The sequence below is a fragment of the Rattus norvegicus genome, chromosome 7, assembly GCF_036323735.1.
Source record: "Rattus norvegicus strain BN/NHsdMcwi chromosome 7, GRCr8, whole genome shotgun sequence".
Taxonomy (NCBI): Eukaryota; Metazoa; Chordata; class Mammalia; order Rodentia; family Muridae; genus Rattus; species Rattus norvegicus.
In genome coordinates this window covers 122,479,857-122,496,428 of record NC_086025.1, presented here as the reverse complement: position 1 = coordinate 122,496,428, position 16,572 = coordinate 122,479,857, and the positions used below count along the sequence as shown (strand labels likewise).

Genomic DNA, 16,572 nt, shown 5'->3' with positions numbered 1-16,572 from the left:
CATGTAGGAAGAACTCGCACAGACCTCAAGGTTACAGAAGGCAGGAATGATGCGTGACAGTAAAAGAGGGGGTGGAATTTAATACCAATGGCATGGTAGGTTGCGCCTCAGGATAAAAAAAAAAAAATCACCTGCGACACACAGAACAGGGGTCTGTGCTGTCACCAGACTAAAGAAAGGTCCTCTCCATCTGCAACAGGAATGTTTAAGGAGAAGGCTGAGCTGTCCTCACTGGCTATCTCCATGTTTGCAGACTCTAGTCCTGAGATTCCAAAAGCATATTACAGGCCCAGGGACACAGAGCCCAAACCTGAGGTGGGTGTCCAAGGAGCCTCACAACTCGGCCAATGCTCTTGCTGGCACACAGGAACTAACGTTGAGCACATGCTAGCCCGCTGATCAGCTGTGTTCAGGTGGGAGGAACTGGCAGGCCTGCCAAGGAGCTTGAGGCTTATACAACAAGTCCACAGGCCTGGATCTACGATAGTCAGCTCTGGGAAAGACCATCCGGGAAGAGTGAGGGCCGAGAGGCAACGACAGATGTGGAAAGACTCGTGCCACAGAGAGGCAGCAGCAGATACCCGAGATGAAGCAGGGCAGGGCTGATGCTCTGGAGACCTGAGACAACAGGAACCCACACAGGACCGGCTGGAGGAACATGGGGTTATAAATATGCTATAGAAAGCTTCCTTTGCCAGAGAAATAGGCTAGAAAACAGACCCGTGGCAAGAGGACACGGGGAAAACCAAGCTGAGGACCGGGTACAAGAAAAGCCTGCTTGCTATAAGACTTGTAAGGCACGAAATAAAGAAGCCACGGAGGGCGTCCGGAATGCCTGGAAGAACATAAGGTATCATCTCTTGGTTCCACAGTAACTGCAGTCTCACCAGCTGCCCTTCTCCATCCATCCACTAACGCAAGAATCACTGTTAGCCCATGAAGGACTCTGCCACATATACACCCGTGTTTTTGCACACTGGCCTCTGTCACACATTTGCCCCAGGGTCCCCAGGAAATGTCCACTTGCCCCATGATTCTAAATATAACTGCTGATGTTCCTGTGTGTCTAGACCTCCCCGGTCAGTCTCCATTTATATGCGTACCTTGACACCCACATTATAACTGCCGAACTGACCTAGCTGTAGACATGTTGCCTTCCAAATGAGACCCAGATCCAGCCTAGGGCCAGCTGACTGTAAGCAGGAGTCCCGGGATGGGTAACAAGCACTCTTGGATAGCTGTTTGCTTAAGCCTGGATCCACTCTTAAAGAGGCAGGGCAGCTATGGGACTTTGGGGCAAGCCATTTTTAACTCTCATTAAGAAAGACCAATGATTCCCACCCCCATATGGTTACTTAGGGATTCAATGAGCCAGTGTGCGTATAAGCAGCTCGTGGCTACCCTGTCATTGGGCTGAGCAGGAGTTAACGCTGCTGTGGAACAGACAGTGAGTGTGGCAGGGTGTATTAGAACAGGTGGACAGATGTGTGGGTCAACGAGTCAAGGAGACCGGATACCCGAGAAACCCGTCGACAGCAGGGCTTGTTAGAGATCCTGACCAGGGTCTGATAAAGCCCCACATGATGATGGACAGAAGAAAGGGAACCCGGGGACGCAGCCTGGGGTTGGCCCACTATTCAGATGTGCTGAACAAATGCAGCCAAGAAAGGAGGGGAGAGCAAGAACTCGCTCCCACAATGCTAGGAACTTCACATAGGAGGGAACAGAGAAACAAATGCAGGCTGAGATCAGTGGGAAGGAAGCTGATGGTGCCTGCCAGGGGGGGATGCCCTGAGGCTACTGTTGACCCTAGCTCAGAGCAGCTTCAATCTGGCTGTGGAGAGACCCAGCTGCTTCAAATTCATGAGCATATGGAGACAAGAGAGCAATTACGGGTGACCTTTTGGGTCTGACCATGAAGGGACCAGGAGAGGATGCTACCTGGAGAGATGGAATAGGTTCAAGGAGAAGCGTGATTTTTAGCTTGAGAAACTGGACCTGCGCTCTGGCTGACAGGACAGGGAGGTGGCTGTGCTGGTGGCAGCTGCTGTCCATGCAAGGCAGAAATGACAGACAGGAAGAGAAGGACTAAAGGGGTGACCAAGGATGGGGAGCAGCAGATGGGAAAAGAATTTCAAAAGTGTCTTCCCACGACACACCTCTGGGTGGACGAACAAACCCAGATCCAAAAACAAAGTGGCATCCTTCGACTGTGCAGAGAGAGATGGGGTCCCCCAACCCTGAACCCACCCACCCCAGCCCAGCCATCCCTAACCCCAAGCAGTCCCTCAGCCCAGCCGTACCTACAGATTTGGTCCGTGGAATCCCCTTCCGCAGAGAGCCCGGCAGCTTCTCTGGGCCCGGGAGGCCCTGTCGCTCAAACAATGACTGTGGGGTCAGGGAGGGACATGGAAGTTCCAGGGCACTGGAGCCACCACGATCTCCCTCCAGCCCCACCCATTCTAAGCTAGACCAGATACCCCATACACCAGATACCCCGAAGGCATTGGTGTCCATGTTCACTTGGGGCCTGCAGTACACGGGCAGTGAAATGAACACACGATAGAAAGTTCAGACAGTCTGAACAGAGAGGGAGGAAGAATCCAGGGGTATCAGGTGGAATACGGACACCTTCCGGATAGGGACGTGCTGTGCCATAAGCTCAGCAGAGTTGGGGAGCCTCCTCACCCCAGAGCAACACAGAATCTGACTAAGGTCAGAAGCACTAAAAGCTACAACCACAGAAGCGCTGAATTATGGCCACTCTACGGGGTGAAATGGTCCCAAGTGTCTCCCAGAGAGGCCACGGAGAGCTCCACCTCCTCTGGAGAAGGGATCCAGATAAAGAACTCTTACCTCAGAAGAGAGGTGCATGACCCTCTGATCCCCAGGCCCGGACCTGACCATCCCAGAGCCCTGGCCCAAGGCTGGCTTACGCTGATCTCGGCAGGGGTAATCCTCCGGCTGGTGGGCCGCTGCTTGACAGTGGCTGCCCTGGAATCAGCGTCTGCAATGTCTGGCCTCAGCGTTGGTTCCGCAGCAACCGCCAGGATCTCATCCAACTTCTCTGCACGACCAAAGAGATGCCACCTCAGCCCCGGGGCTGCCACACCCACCTAGGCCAGCATCGTGGCACTGATAGGAGCCAACGAACCCTCCCCCCCCTGGGTCTCTCACTGCCAGAGACCTAGATCTTACATCCCGTCTGTGCTCCTCAAAAACCCCAGGTCCCAGTTCCTTCACCAGCCAAACCCCATCCGTCCTTCGGAAGACACTGAGTATCTCTGCGGTCACTGCCAGTCCCATTCTCACACACACCACACACGCTCCCCTCAAAAGAGGGGTGGGGGAGTGGCACTTTTGCTTATCAAAAAAGAAAAAGAAATATGAGTCTCGGTTGTGTCACCGTCTCTCTCTAACGCCAGCGCCACCTCTTGCTTGCTGAGCTCCAGCCGAAGGAGAAGGGGGGTAAGTAAGGAGGTACCTGCACCATGGCTCATACAAAACAGACTGGCTGGAAAACAACTGGCTGGAAAAGCCGCTCTCAAGAGTGCGCCCTCTACTGGAGGGGTGAAGAAACCTCATCATTAATGCCTGGTACTGTGACGCTCTCTGAAATCAGACTCCACTGAACTTCCGATTCACTCAGGAAGTGATTCCGATTTGCTCAGGACTTCAAAACAGACCTGCGCTCCCGGAGAGCAGCGATTGGTGCTCTGCAAGCGGCGAGCGAGGCCTGTCTGGTTGGCCTTTTTGAAGATAGCAACCTGTGTGCTATCCGTGCAAACATGTAACAATTATGCCAAAAGACATCCAGCTAGCGCACTGCATACGCGGAGAATGTGCTTAAGAGTCCACTATGAGGGAAAACATTTCATTCTCAAAAAATATATATATTCTTCCTCTTCTTCCTGTTATCAGTAGTTCTGAACGTTAGATATTTTTCCATTGGGGGGGGGGGGTCAAAGGTACCTAAGTCTATGATTGCGAGTGGAAACATAGGGGACAGAATCAGGTCTTGGCAGTTTCTCCACGTTCATTTGTGTGTGCATTTTTAATATAAATGCAAGATGCAAAGCATTAATGCAAGCGAAATGCTTCAGTGAACACATTTCAATAGTTCAACCTTATAACAATTACAATACTCCTGTTAAAATTTCCTGGAAGAAAAAAAAGATGTAGAGTTCAGTGTGGCAGCCCACCATGTATGACGGTCACTATTGACAACTTGTCAGGGAAATCAGTTACCTATGAGACCAGCCTCCAGACACCCTGCAAGTCACAAAGAGATAGCCATAGGGAGATCAGACCTGGGGGCAGACCACTTGGATCAATTCTCCTCCCTCTCACCTCACCCAGTGCCTTTTCTCAGCACGTGGCCTACCCACCACTTTTCCATGGAAAGATATTTCTAGTGGGATGGCTGCCCCAGGGACAGACTCTACACTAACATTCAAGCAGGAGATGCTGAATGGCTAAGTAATAATAACCAAGGACTGGGCTGGCAGAGGGGAGCTATTTCCTAAGAAGAAAATGAGGGCTAGAGATCTAAGATGGCTTCAATACAAAACAGGAGGCTCCAGCTCCTTCCTTCTTACCCAGCTCCAATGGAATGGGAGGTATGGAAAGAGGAGAAATCGGGATAGTGTGGAAAGGACTCTCCTCTCCAAAAGCCTACTCAAACTCCTCAGACTTCAGATCTATTTAAGGCTGATGCCTAAGAAGGGCTTGGTTGAGAGGCGCCAGGCGGCCTCAGGCACATTCTTGTCACATCCGCTATAAAATGAAAACCTTCGTGTAGTTGTCTTTTATTAAAGTTACTGGTTTTAAAATGGGACTTTGGGGGCTGTGGAGATGGCTCAGTGAGTAAGGTACTTGCTGCACAAGCATGAAGACCGGAGTTCAGACTCCCAACACCCATATAAAAACCTGAGTGTGGTACTATATGTCTATAACAGACAGACAGGTCCTAGGGACTCCCTGGCCAGACAGTCTCGTCAACATGGTAAGCTCTGGGTCCAGTGAAAGAGCCTGCCTCAAAGAATAAGACAAAATGACTGAGGAAGACAGTCAGCAGGTAGACCTCTGACCTATACACGTGCATATACTTACATACAGCACACACTCAGAGAGAGAGAGAGAGAGAGAGAGAGAGAGAGAGAGAGAGAGAGAGAGAGAGACTTTTCCTTATCAAAAAAAGATGTACAGAGATCAGTGTGGCAGCCCACCACGTATGTTGTCAGCTTGACAGAGAATTCAGTCACCTAGGAGACCAGCCTCCAGACACACCTGTGATGGGTTATCTTGACTATGTAAATGATGTGGGAGGGCCCAGCCTGAACTCCAGTGACACCATTTCCTTAGCTCCCCATTCCTTCCAAACCGCTCAAAAACAAACAAACAAACAAACAAACAAAAAACTGAACGTTGACCACCCTCTTCTTCACGACTAGAGGCGGAAAAGCCCTCAAACTGGCAGCCAAATAAAAATAAACCCTTCCTCCCTCAAGCGTTTTACTTCATTGCATTTTATCACGGCGGCAGGAAATAAAATCCTGTAATCCCACTCTTTGGGAGGCTGAAGCAAGATTACAAGTTTGAAATCAGACTGAACTGCAAGGGGAAAACATTTCAGCGTGGGAAAGAGTTTCAGAGACCTTTAAGGCTGAGGGCTGAGACACAATTATGTAAGTCTTGCTCAGAGTCCACTCAGGGTCAGGGCGCAGGTGTACACTACAGGTGGGGCCAGTGCTCTCCTCTGCCTGACCGATACACTAACCTCACTCAGCAGCCTCAGGCTCCTCCTGTCCCCACACCACATCCAACTCTTGAAGGCTGTACCAACCATCAGGGGACATGTGAGAGGGGACATCCGCTCTCAAAGTACCACTGCTGAAGAACTTCTGGGGTCAGCCTGGATATCTCCTATTCTTTCCAAATCCAACCCCAGCTGCCCAGCAGCACCCACCTAACTTAACGGTTGTTGTGTAGAGGTTAATTAACTCCTGAGACTATCTTATTTATATATATCAGTATATATTATATATACTGAGACCCCCCCCCACCTTGCACACCGACTCTGTTTAGATGAACACCTCTAAGAGCCAGTGCCTTCACCTAATGAAACAGTCATGAGCAGTGTCTATGCCATAAAGATCTAGGGGAAATTAGCATAAAGAAGCCCATACACTGCTAGCCACTGCAGCCCACACTGGCCACTGCAGCCCAGACTAACCACTGTAGCCCACACTGGTCACTGCAGCCCACACTGGCCACTGCAGCCCAGACTAACCACTGCAGCCCACACTAACCACTGTAGCCCACACTGGCCATTACAGCCCACACTGGCCACTGCAGCCCACACTAACCACTGCAGCCCACACTAACCACTGTAGCCCACACTGGCCACTGCAGCCCACACTGGCCACTGCAGCCCACACTAACCACTGCAGCCCACACTGGCCACTGCAGCCCACACTAACCACTGCAGCCCACACTGGCCACTGCAGCCCACACTGGCCACTGCAGCCCACACTAACCACTGCAGCCCACACTGGCCACTGCAGCCCACACTGGCCACTGCAGCCCACACTGGCCACTGCAGATGCTGAGGACACAGTCAGGCATTTACCTCATCTTCACTAACGATCCATAGTTTCCTCAGAATGAGAATGTTCTGCCCCATGGGAGGACTGAACAATACAGTACTTAGTCAACAAAACATGTTCCCACTATAGAGAACTGGTAGGGCCGAAGCATGGCTTCCAGTAACTGCAGAGACACATGCAAAAGGCCTTCTCATTTGTCTTTGTAATGAAACAAATAACTTCCTTCTGAAAAGGGGAAGCCACGACCCTGGCCAAGTCCTTGGTGTTATACAGCAAGTGCCAACTTTCACACAACTACCACAGTAACCACCTCAACACCCTGCCATTGTCCTCCTGTTTCCCAGGAACAAAATGGCACAGACAGAGCACCACCCCAGATCACAGATCCTTACTGCCATCCATCCCAGAAACCGAAGAAGTAAAGACAGAAGGAGAAAGAGCAGTCCATGACACAGTGACGTTTCCTACTAAGCCACAGTCACCTAAGCCATGGACTTGGAGATCGTGTGTCTCTAAAACAAAGACCTAACAGATCCAAGCTGTTTACACACAAGGCCCAACAAAGCAACTGTTTGGGATTCTGTTGCAATGGTGCTGAGGCCAAGCCAGGATTATCTCCAGAGAGGAAAAACTTAAGAACTAAAAAACTGAAATTACATATGAAAAGTTGAACATTTTTCCCCAACATAAATCCACCACAAAATTAGAAAAAAAACATAACCCTAAATGATTTTAGATATTTAAAAATCAAATAGAATCCTTTAGGAACCAGGTATAGGCATTCCCACCAGTCTTCACACCCACCTCGCCTTGGGTACAGGGCAGAGTGTGTTGGGAACCCAAGCAGGGATGAAAAGAAAAGTGCGGGGAACTGACAAATCAGCCATTTCTCCCACAGCTGGAAGAAGTGGGGGACCACAGCCTAGCATCCCGGGAGCCCTACTATTACACAGCTAGAATACAGATCTTAACGAGAAGAGATTGGGGGGTAGGGAGAACCTACTGATCATATACTGTGAGCCTGAGGCAAAGTCCAGTGCATCAGAAGTGAGAGGGAGAGGGATGCTGGATACACAAATTCACACACCCTGGGCTTTGGGCCTATCTAAGCCTGACTCCCATCCACCCAAGAGGCAGAGGCAACATCAGAAGCCAGGTAAGACTTGCCCAGATGTTGGACCTCAGCACCCAGTCCAGGCCCTGGTGTCTCTGACACCACATAGTGTTCCCTGTAGCCATGCTGGATGCACGAGTCATATGACCAAGGGCCTCGAAGGACACAGGGGTGGAACCTGAAGTGAAGATAGTGAACTCAACAGGCAAGGGGTGGGGGCAGGGTTCCGAGCAGGAGAGTCCAGCTCCTTTCCCAGAGCCGCCAGATTCAAACTCCTAATTGAAGCAACTCTGCTCTGGGCTACAACCCACCAGCATGAAACTGGCTTAGGGGAAGGAGAAGACAAAAGATACAGCACAGAGAAGAGCTGAACACCCGGACGCTCCCCTCCCAACACAACCCAAGCACTTCGCACCTCCAAACTCCACAGCCTGACACCCTCCCACCCCCCGAGACCATCCCCTCTCCAACTCTGGGCCTGGACACTTGCAGGGGCCCTCACCATACGTTCTCTCACCTTCTCCCCACCACACTTCAGAGGTTACATCCCTAGCTCGCCTGAGTCCACAAGGACTGTGGTTGTGCTTCCTATTAATCCCAGGGATACCTCTGGGAACTCCTTTATTACCAGATCCCCAAGCAGGAACGAGATAAGTATGCCAGGTTCCAGACCACTCTGACTTGGACCCATCACACACCAGCACCCCCTGGTAGGGACAGGCAAGCTGGGCCTGGAATCATAGCAGCGGACTTACCCCCTTTCCTTCTCCGAATGGAAGCTTAGGATTGAGAAACAGAGCAAAGGGAGTTAAGAGGAAGACTTTACTGCATGGCCCCTGGGCCACTCTGCACAATGATTTCCGGGTCCTGTTCTCCACATCCCCACCTCCCCAACAGCCAGGTCCCATAGGTCTGTCCCAGCCTACACCTCCTTCTGAGACCAATAGAACAAGGCTACCAAATGCTCTAAAACTAGAAGGGAGCAAGCAAAAGCGGGAATAAACACCATGTACACATGCATACTCACAAGCATGCACACGCACACACATGTGCACACATGCACACACAGAGATGTGCACAATTAAACCATATTTGGAGCAGCCAGATGTCTGTTCAGAACAAAGATATATAGCTATAAAAACAAAGTTTAAGTCCACTCTTCACCAAGGCGGTGGGTGACCTTTGAACACTCTACTGGGGTTTTTGTCTAGCTTTGCTTTTGCGGTACTGCAGATGGAGCCCGGGTCCTTGAACATGCTGGGTAAGCACGGCACTACCAAGACGCACTTCCACATCCCAAAGCGGGTCTGTAACAGCAAGCAGGATCCACATTTGGTAAAGAAATCTTTTCTAGACGAAGGCAGAAGCAGGGACCTACACCGACCTCTCTGATCACAAAAGAAAGACCCAGAAATTGAGGGAAGTCTTAACTTCACCCAAATAAATGAACGGGAACAGCTTGACCACACTAGGTCCCTGATGTGGGTCCCTGTTAACCCATGTCCCTGACTCAAGCTGGCCATATGCGTACTTGGTAAAGGAACCCCAGACTAGAAAGAGAATGGAAAAGGGGCTAATCTGAGCTTGTCCCCTCACTTCCCCCCATCTCTTATGAACAACTTTTTTTTTCTGTTTTTTTTGTTTTTGTTTTTGTTTTTGTTTTTTTGAGATGTGGTCCAGATTGGCCTTACTCACACTCTATAGTCCAGTCGGGACTGGAACTCACAGCAATCCTCCTGCCTCAACCTTCTGAGCCATAGGTACACCACAGATTTCTCCCAATGTTTTTGTTGTTGTTGTTGTTGTTGTTGTTGGTTTTTTTTTTTGCCAGACACCACCGCTTCCATTTTATTTAACGAATTAATTTAATCTGGATCAACCTCTGCTCACTCCATTAATTCCCAGGAACTCAACCCTCTTCCTCCTACCTCGCCCTACCTCCTCCTCTACACAGCACGAGCCTCAACCCGCTCACCCACTTCCCCCTCGCCTCAGGGGCTTCTTCAGTCCAGGGGTTCAGGGGGTTTTGGTTTTTTGTTTTGTTTTGTTTTGTTTTGTCTTGTTTTGTTTTGTTTTTTGACAAACGCAGCTCCTAAAGGGTTCCACCGGTGACTGGCAGGAAAGACATGTTTATAACAGTGGTGACTCAATGCGTCTTATTTCTACCTTCTAAAAACACAAACAAATCCGGGCATGGTAGAGCATGACTGTAACCCTAGAACTCAAAAGGTATAGGCAGTTAACGGCTGCCTAGACTACAGAATCACCCGGTCTCAGGACAAACAGTACACTATGGGACGTTCGGGTATTTGGAGAACTCCGTGGTGGTCTGCCTTCCTGAAATCAGACACTCATAGGAGGATCAGGTCACCTCCCAAGATAGCTGTCTTTAAGTCCGGGTAGCTTATTGAGCCCCTGACTTTGGTTGGCTTTTCTCTAAACACGGAACCATTTAGAACCTGGTTCCCGTTTCAATAGCTATAACCCTGGGTGCAAAAAGCTGCTCCCATACCCTTCCAGCCTCTACTAAGGAACACCGTGTTGCCCTGCTCCTCTGCCCCACCAAAGATCTGTAACTGTAGCTGCACTTACAGTTGTAGCCTTGGAGCAGAGGGAAAAGATTCAACTCCTCTGCTCCCAGTTCTACAGGCAAAAGCCATAGCCAGGTAGAGCTCTTCTAATCACACAGCAATGTCTCTAGGGTCCTGGAGTGCAGAGTTCAGGATGGATAACGCTTCTTAGTAGGAAGCAGGAAGGGTCCTTCTGACCTAGTATTAGAGCAGCTTCTAGCTAGAGACTCCAGGACTGTGCACCAAGACCCAGTCACACCCAGCGGTCCACCATATTGGTTTACTGATCCATGCCCAGAGGTCTGCTCTCTATGACTGACCTGGGTTAGATTAGGCCCTAGGGCCTGAAGTCCACTGGTGTCTCTCTCTGCTCTCCCTAGTTATCCCAGTTTGGCTGGGATGATTTTCATCATCTTCTGTCTCTCTCACTGCTGATGAAGTCTAAAACCACCGCTCGCTCAGAGCCCCTGACTCCCTCTGCTGGCGCTGGTATTTTTAAACATTTTTTTTTTCTGCTTGTCTGTGGCATTTTAAATCTCCACTCTGACACATCCTATTTATTTGTGACACACTTCTTCAGGAAGGAGTCTTACGTCTCTGTTGGCTCTTGGGAGAGCCTTAGCCTTTCTATTCATGTCCTCTGGCATTCCCATCAAGTAGACGTTGAGGTCTCCTCGTTTGTCCTTAGGTCCCCAAACTGGTCCTAGATGGCCACCTCATCTTCCTAAGCTGATTCCGGGTGGTCTCAGACTGATCTCCTCGCTCACTGTTACGGGATTTTTGTTTGTTTGATTGATTGATTGATTGATTGATTGATTGATTTAATGAGTCCTGGATTCTGTGTCTCCAAACCACAGACTCTCCTCTCTGTAGCTTTCTTGTTTTTGTTTGCTTGTTTGTTTGCTTGTTTGTTTGTTTCCGTAACTTAAGGAGCATCTGAAACTTGCTGCTGCTGTTCGTCCCACTAATTCCGTTACATTTCTTGCCTTTATATAACTGAAACCTTTCCCTTCACTCTCATGCTCTTAACTCCAGTCTTTCTCAAAAAAAAAAAAATTTTTTTTAAGATTATTTTGAGTGTTGCTGTCTGCATGTGTGTATGTGTGCCGTGTTCGTGCCTGGTCCTCAGAGGTGAGAAGGGTTGAATGGTTGAGACCCACTATGTGGGTGCTGGGAACCAAACCTGGGTCCTCTTCAAGAGTAACAAGCACTCTTGAATGCTGACTCATCATTCGAGACCCCCTTTTTAATGCTAATCCCAGAGTCTATGGCTGCTTCTGGCTTTTACAAGTCCACAGCACATCTTCTAGCCTTACAGCGGCTTCAGACCCTAGCACTGCCCTTGAGAACCGCCATCGGGAGCTTTGATTTCCTGCTTTATTTCTGAGACCACAGTATTCCTCCTCCTTTACACAATCTGTAATTTTCTATTTTATTCAAAGTTTTACCACAGACAATCCTGCTCGTGTCAGCCCCTTCTATCTTGGCAACTGTTTTCCAAACTAAACTAAACTCCAGTCAAGGCACCGACTCGGAATGTAACAAGTCAGCCTATAAGCAAAGACGGGGACAGGTCTGAGAGTCAGGATAAGGGTTTCCTTTTATGACTGGAGCCAGAGGAAAGTCTGGGAATTAGACTAGGCTCAGACCACAAAAGCAAAGACTGTTTCAATCTGTCACATGTGTTGGAATATACCTACCACGGGACCGTTGACAGTTATGATGTGCCCACAACAAGGCTCTTAACAGTCAGACACGTTAGCACATGCCCACAATGACAATAAAATCACACATATCCGCACATGCCTCGGATGAGACTAACAGCAGTCCTGTGTGTCAAGATGTGACCATGCATATAGGACATACCTAGGACGAGGCTGGTAAATGTCACATGTCAGGACATGGCTGTGAATATGAGACATGCCCATGACAAGGTTAACTGGCATATGTGTCAAAATATGTCACGCATATGGGACATGCCCATGACAAGGCTGGTAACTAATACACCCGTCAAGATGTGCGGCTCCTGTACACGGGACATGTCCGTGATGATGCTGGATACTTGTATACATGTCAGAACATCATAGTCATGTACACGAGACATGCCTAGAACAAGGCTGGTAACTGCCCTCCGTGTGCACATGCATACGGGATGCATTATGCATATGACCATAAGGAAGCTGGCGACTGCCCTATGTCACGATGGGGCCATGTGTTATCAGGACATCCCCAGGCTGAGGCTGTTTGCAGTCAGCCTGGGGCTGTGTCCATTAAAGAGATAACACACTTTCCGTCCACCTCCTGCAGTTCACAGAGCCCCATCCCCTCACTATGTTAGAGATTCTCACAAATCCCTCTACTGGGTCAGTAGACTCACTTGGCAGATAAGTGAGCGGGTACCAACTGAGAGAAATAAACACAAAGGTGACCCGGCTGGTGCCAGGCAGATCCAGGAGCAGACACTAGGTTGCCTGCCACTGCTCTCTGCCAGCTAAATCGAAATGCAAGTGCAAAGTCTTAGTGGAAAAGCACAGAACCAGGGACAGCGCTCACACACACATGCATGTGCATGCATGCGGGCATGCTACAGGGCCAGACCTTGCTCCCCAGCCATCTGTCCTCCCTGGCCCTGCCCACCTCTGGCTCCTCATGCTGCCCTGAGTCCTCATCTCCTCACTTGCTATCACATTCCTCACCCAAGGTACCCACTTTCCCCACAGCTCTAGTCTCAACCCTAACTGCTGATCTGTCTCCAAACCCCTCTGTTCTTTACCTGGCCTGAGCCCCAGTTCAAGACCACTGCCCTCCCCTAACTACCTGCGTCCACCCCACTCAGGCCATTCACCCACTGTCCACCCGAAATGCTCACCGAGTTCCTCGAGCTCAGCCGTCATGGACTTGGACCGCAGGGTCAGCGTGGTGCTGGGGGCCCTCTTGGGAGGTGGTGGGGCTGCAAAGAAGAGGGAGGCCTTGGCCCTCCGGTCTAGCAGCAGACGGCGCGGCGTGGCCAGGTGCAAGTGCCACTTGCGCTCCACTGCCTGGACCTCCTCGTACTCTCTTGAAGACGAGTCACACTGTGCCAAGATCTTGTTCAGGCTGCGGCTAGACGCAAACTTCTTCATGGCGTGAGGCACTCAGGGAGCAGTGGAGCCAGGGCAGTCGGGGCCCCAAGGGCCCTTAAGACTCCCAGGACCAAGGCCTCAAATGGTAGTAAAAAGCACCAGCGAAGGTTAGGCTGGCTGGTTCCGCTCTGAGGATCCACCCTGCGGGCTCCGAGGCCCCAGTGAGTGGGCACCACCCATGGGGGCTGGGTAAATCTCCTGCCAGACTACCTCCTGCTGCCTGAAGCACCCCAGGCCCAGGCACCACTGGTCTTTGTGAGACCAGAGTGTGACCTGGCAAGCGGCACCACCTGGGCTGGGCCGGCGGCAAAGCCTCTTAGGCCCAGGCTGTGCCGCGTCTTTGGCGTCGGCGCCGGGAGAAGACGCTTTTCCTCTTCCCTCAGGTGCCGCCTCCCCCTTCCCTGCACAATAAGCAGCAGCAGCAGCAGCGTCAACCTCACAGTTGCCATGACAACCCGGCCTCCAGGCAGCTGCTGGCGTCGGGAAGGAGGGCTCTGTCACACCAGGGCTGGTGGGGATTCGCAGAAGAAGGGGAGAGGGATCTGAGGAGGGGTGATCTAGGGTCAGGGGTCAGAGGCCTGGTCAGAGGTCAGGCATCTAACACCAAGGACTTGTGCAGCCAATGAGGGCATTTTGTCTAATCTCGGGCAAGAATGTGATGTCAGCTGTGTAGGATCAGAGATGGGGAGAGGAATGCAGGCCTGAAGTCAAAGGTCTGAAAGGCCAACAATTCGGACTCTCACCTCTGCGCCGAGCACTATCCTCCTCTGGCTTCCTGGTAACAGACACAACCTTCATGACCAGACGGTTGCCACCCTGACGGATGAGACCCACCACTTGCTTGTGTCCAACCTTCACGACGTTCACTCCGTTTACCTGGGATAGACAAGCAGCTAGGTAGTGGGCCAGCTGCCCCCCTCTCAGACCCCCCGCTGGGCAGAGTCGGGAAGGGCCTCACCTCAATGAGGAAGTCCCCAGTGCGAAGCCCAGCCTTCCAGGCCACACCTTCCACATCTACAGACTCAAGGTACTGGAGCGCAGGGAAGGCAGGTGTGGGTGTAAACTCCTCAATGGGGGTCTCTGCTGCAGGGAGAGCAAGATAAAAAGGCATTCACAAGCCGAGATCATGCCAGGAAGCCCCACGAAGCCACCTGACTACCAAGGCATAGCAACCTGGGGTGGAGTAGGCAGCAGGTATGGATACCAAACCACTGCTCATCCCTCTGTGAACTCCCACATTTACCCTCAGCAAAAAGACCTCTGTTCCACCAAGAGTAGAGATCCCCACAAGGAAACGAAAGGCTAAAAAAGAGAATGTACCCCAGTACGTTCCAAACCAAGACATACAACCATAGTAGGGGTGGGGCTTTAAAAGGGGGAAGGGGCGGAGGTAATACCCCCCAAAATCTACACCCATTACCTTTGGCTCCCCGGAGAACAAAGCCAAAACCCTCATGGTCCCGTTTTTGCAGGATAGCCACCTTATCATCAATGACATAATCACTGACAAAGGAAAGCAAGGTTGAGTGAGGGGAGTCTGCAGGGAACCTGGCAGTCAGGCTGATCCTAAAGGTACCACACACACTAGACAACTCAGAACAACAAAGGCAGAGGATGCTAACCACCCTCCTTGCCTACCTCCCGCCTCCCCATATCCCGACTTCCCCTTTCATGGGACACACTACATCCAGCTGGTGTCCCTGCATGCCTGTGCCCCTGCCAGTACCTGTGTGAAGTGAGGCTGTCATAGGAACCCACAGTGTAGTGGCGGAAAAGACGCTTCGTCCGGTCCTCTCGAGTTTCTGGAGGGAGCATGAGAGGCTAAGAAATGGTCACGGCCCTCCACCTAGCTGTACTCCCCCCAACTGTGCTGATCAGTCTCTGCCCCCACCCTCTCTGGGCCTAGATGTAGGTGGGGGCTGGGGGTGGGGGCAAATCCTAGGACCCAGGGCCCAAAAGTCCTAAGGGAGTAAGGCTCAGATAACCATACATGGAATCCTGGCCTCTGGGAGTTAGAGCCAAGGGGAAACAAACCCTGATCGTTTCTCCTTACTTAACATGCAGCTAGACACAGAAAACCATACAAGGCCAGACCGGTCCAGCTGGCAAGCCTTAGAGCTGAGAGTACGCATGCATATGCCTCACGGTCAGGTATAAATGCTCTGTCGGTGCTTATGCGTGTCAAATGAGAGCTGTGTCTGCTATCTGTATGTGAGCCCAGGATTTAGTAACGGACACTTGTTTGTGTAGCCCACAGTGTATACGGTGTTGAACTTATGCACGCACACATGCCGTGCTATCAGCCTATATGTGCCCCGGTATGGAAGCGTCCCACCGTGTCCACTGATTTCCTCACAGCAGCCGGGTACACAAATTCAAAGGAAGAGGAAAGGGATTATCAAGTGTTCAGTCCCTTACCCTGACTATATTCCACAGGCCTACATCCATATCTGTCCTTATTCAGATATGCCCTTTGACCTCAAAGTTCTCCATGGACACTATGGAGCTGGCCAGGACATACCTCCTGCTGAACCTCACTTAGCCTGGTAGAGAGACTTCCTGAAGGTTCAAATCTACAACTAGACCTCAAGCTTCACAGAATGGCTCCACTGGCTGCACTCGCAGTACCTCAGACGGCCTCAAGATGGCACCACTACAGTTTCAATTGCATCCCTCGCCACCTCTCCCTCCCTCGTCCTCTCTGGCTATATAGCACTTCTCAAACCTCAATTTTTTTTTTCTTTACTTCAACAACCATTCACCTACCAGGCACTGTTTATTTTAGAATAGAGCAAAACCCCCATCTTTAAGGAGTTAATAAGCTATTCTGAGAAGTGGAATCAACAAGCAATAGATATAAAACGCCAGCCAGCAGGAGAAAAGCAACCAGGAAAAGGGATGTCAAAGTACGATTCTAGGGGTAGCGACCGCCTCATCAGAAAGAAGAGCTGAGCAAAGATGGAGACAGTGGAGGGAGCAGCCTATGGACATGAGGGCGGGGCTTCTGGGGCTGAGGCAGGCAAGGCAAAGACCATGTCAAAGGCATTAATCTGGAGCAGGCAGGAACTGTGTCGAGTCTGTGCAGCCATCAGAAGCCTGTGCTGGTTTTTTTGTTTATTTGTTTGTTTGTTTGTTTTAAGCTGGGTTCTGTATTATTT

General features: G+C 50.7%; 1 protein-coding gene across 10 annotated transcripts in view; it reads right to left on the bottom strand.

Moving 5' to 3' along the window:
• Shank3 (SH3 and multiple ankyrin repeat domains 3) overlaps nucleotides 1-16,572 on the bottom strand; it is a 70,301-nt gene that overhangs the window by 22,195 nt on the left and 31,534 nt on the right. For 8 of the 10 annotated variants that reach the window (XR_010053036.1, NM_021676.3, XM_063264179.1 and 5 more), the window contains 8 exon segments: nucleotides 15,141-15,216; nucleotides 14,835-14,917; nucleotides 14,373-14,497; nucleotides 14,158-14,290; nucleotides 13,162-13,242; nucleotides 8,478-8,501; nucleotides 2,937-3,067; nucleotides 2,304-2,388 (listed from right to left, as the gene is read on the bottom strand). Coding sequence is in view for 9 of the 10 variants with exons in the window: in NM_021676.3 (NP_067708.2) it covers nucleotides 2,304-2,388; nucleotides 2,937-3,067; nucleotides 8,478-8,501; nucleotides 13,162-13,242; nucleotides 14,158-14,290; nucleotides 14,373-14,497; nucleotides 14,835-14,917; nucleotides 15,141-15,216 (738 nt within the window). In the remaining variant the exon portion in view is untranslated. 10 annotated transcript variants of the gene reach the window in all.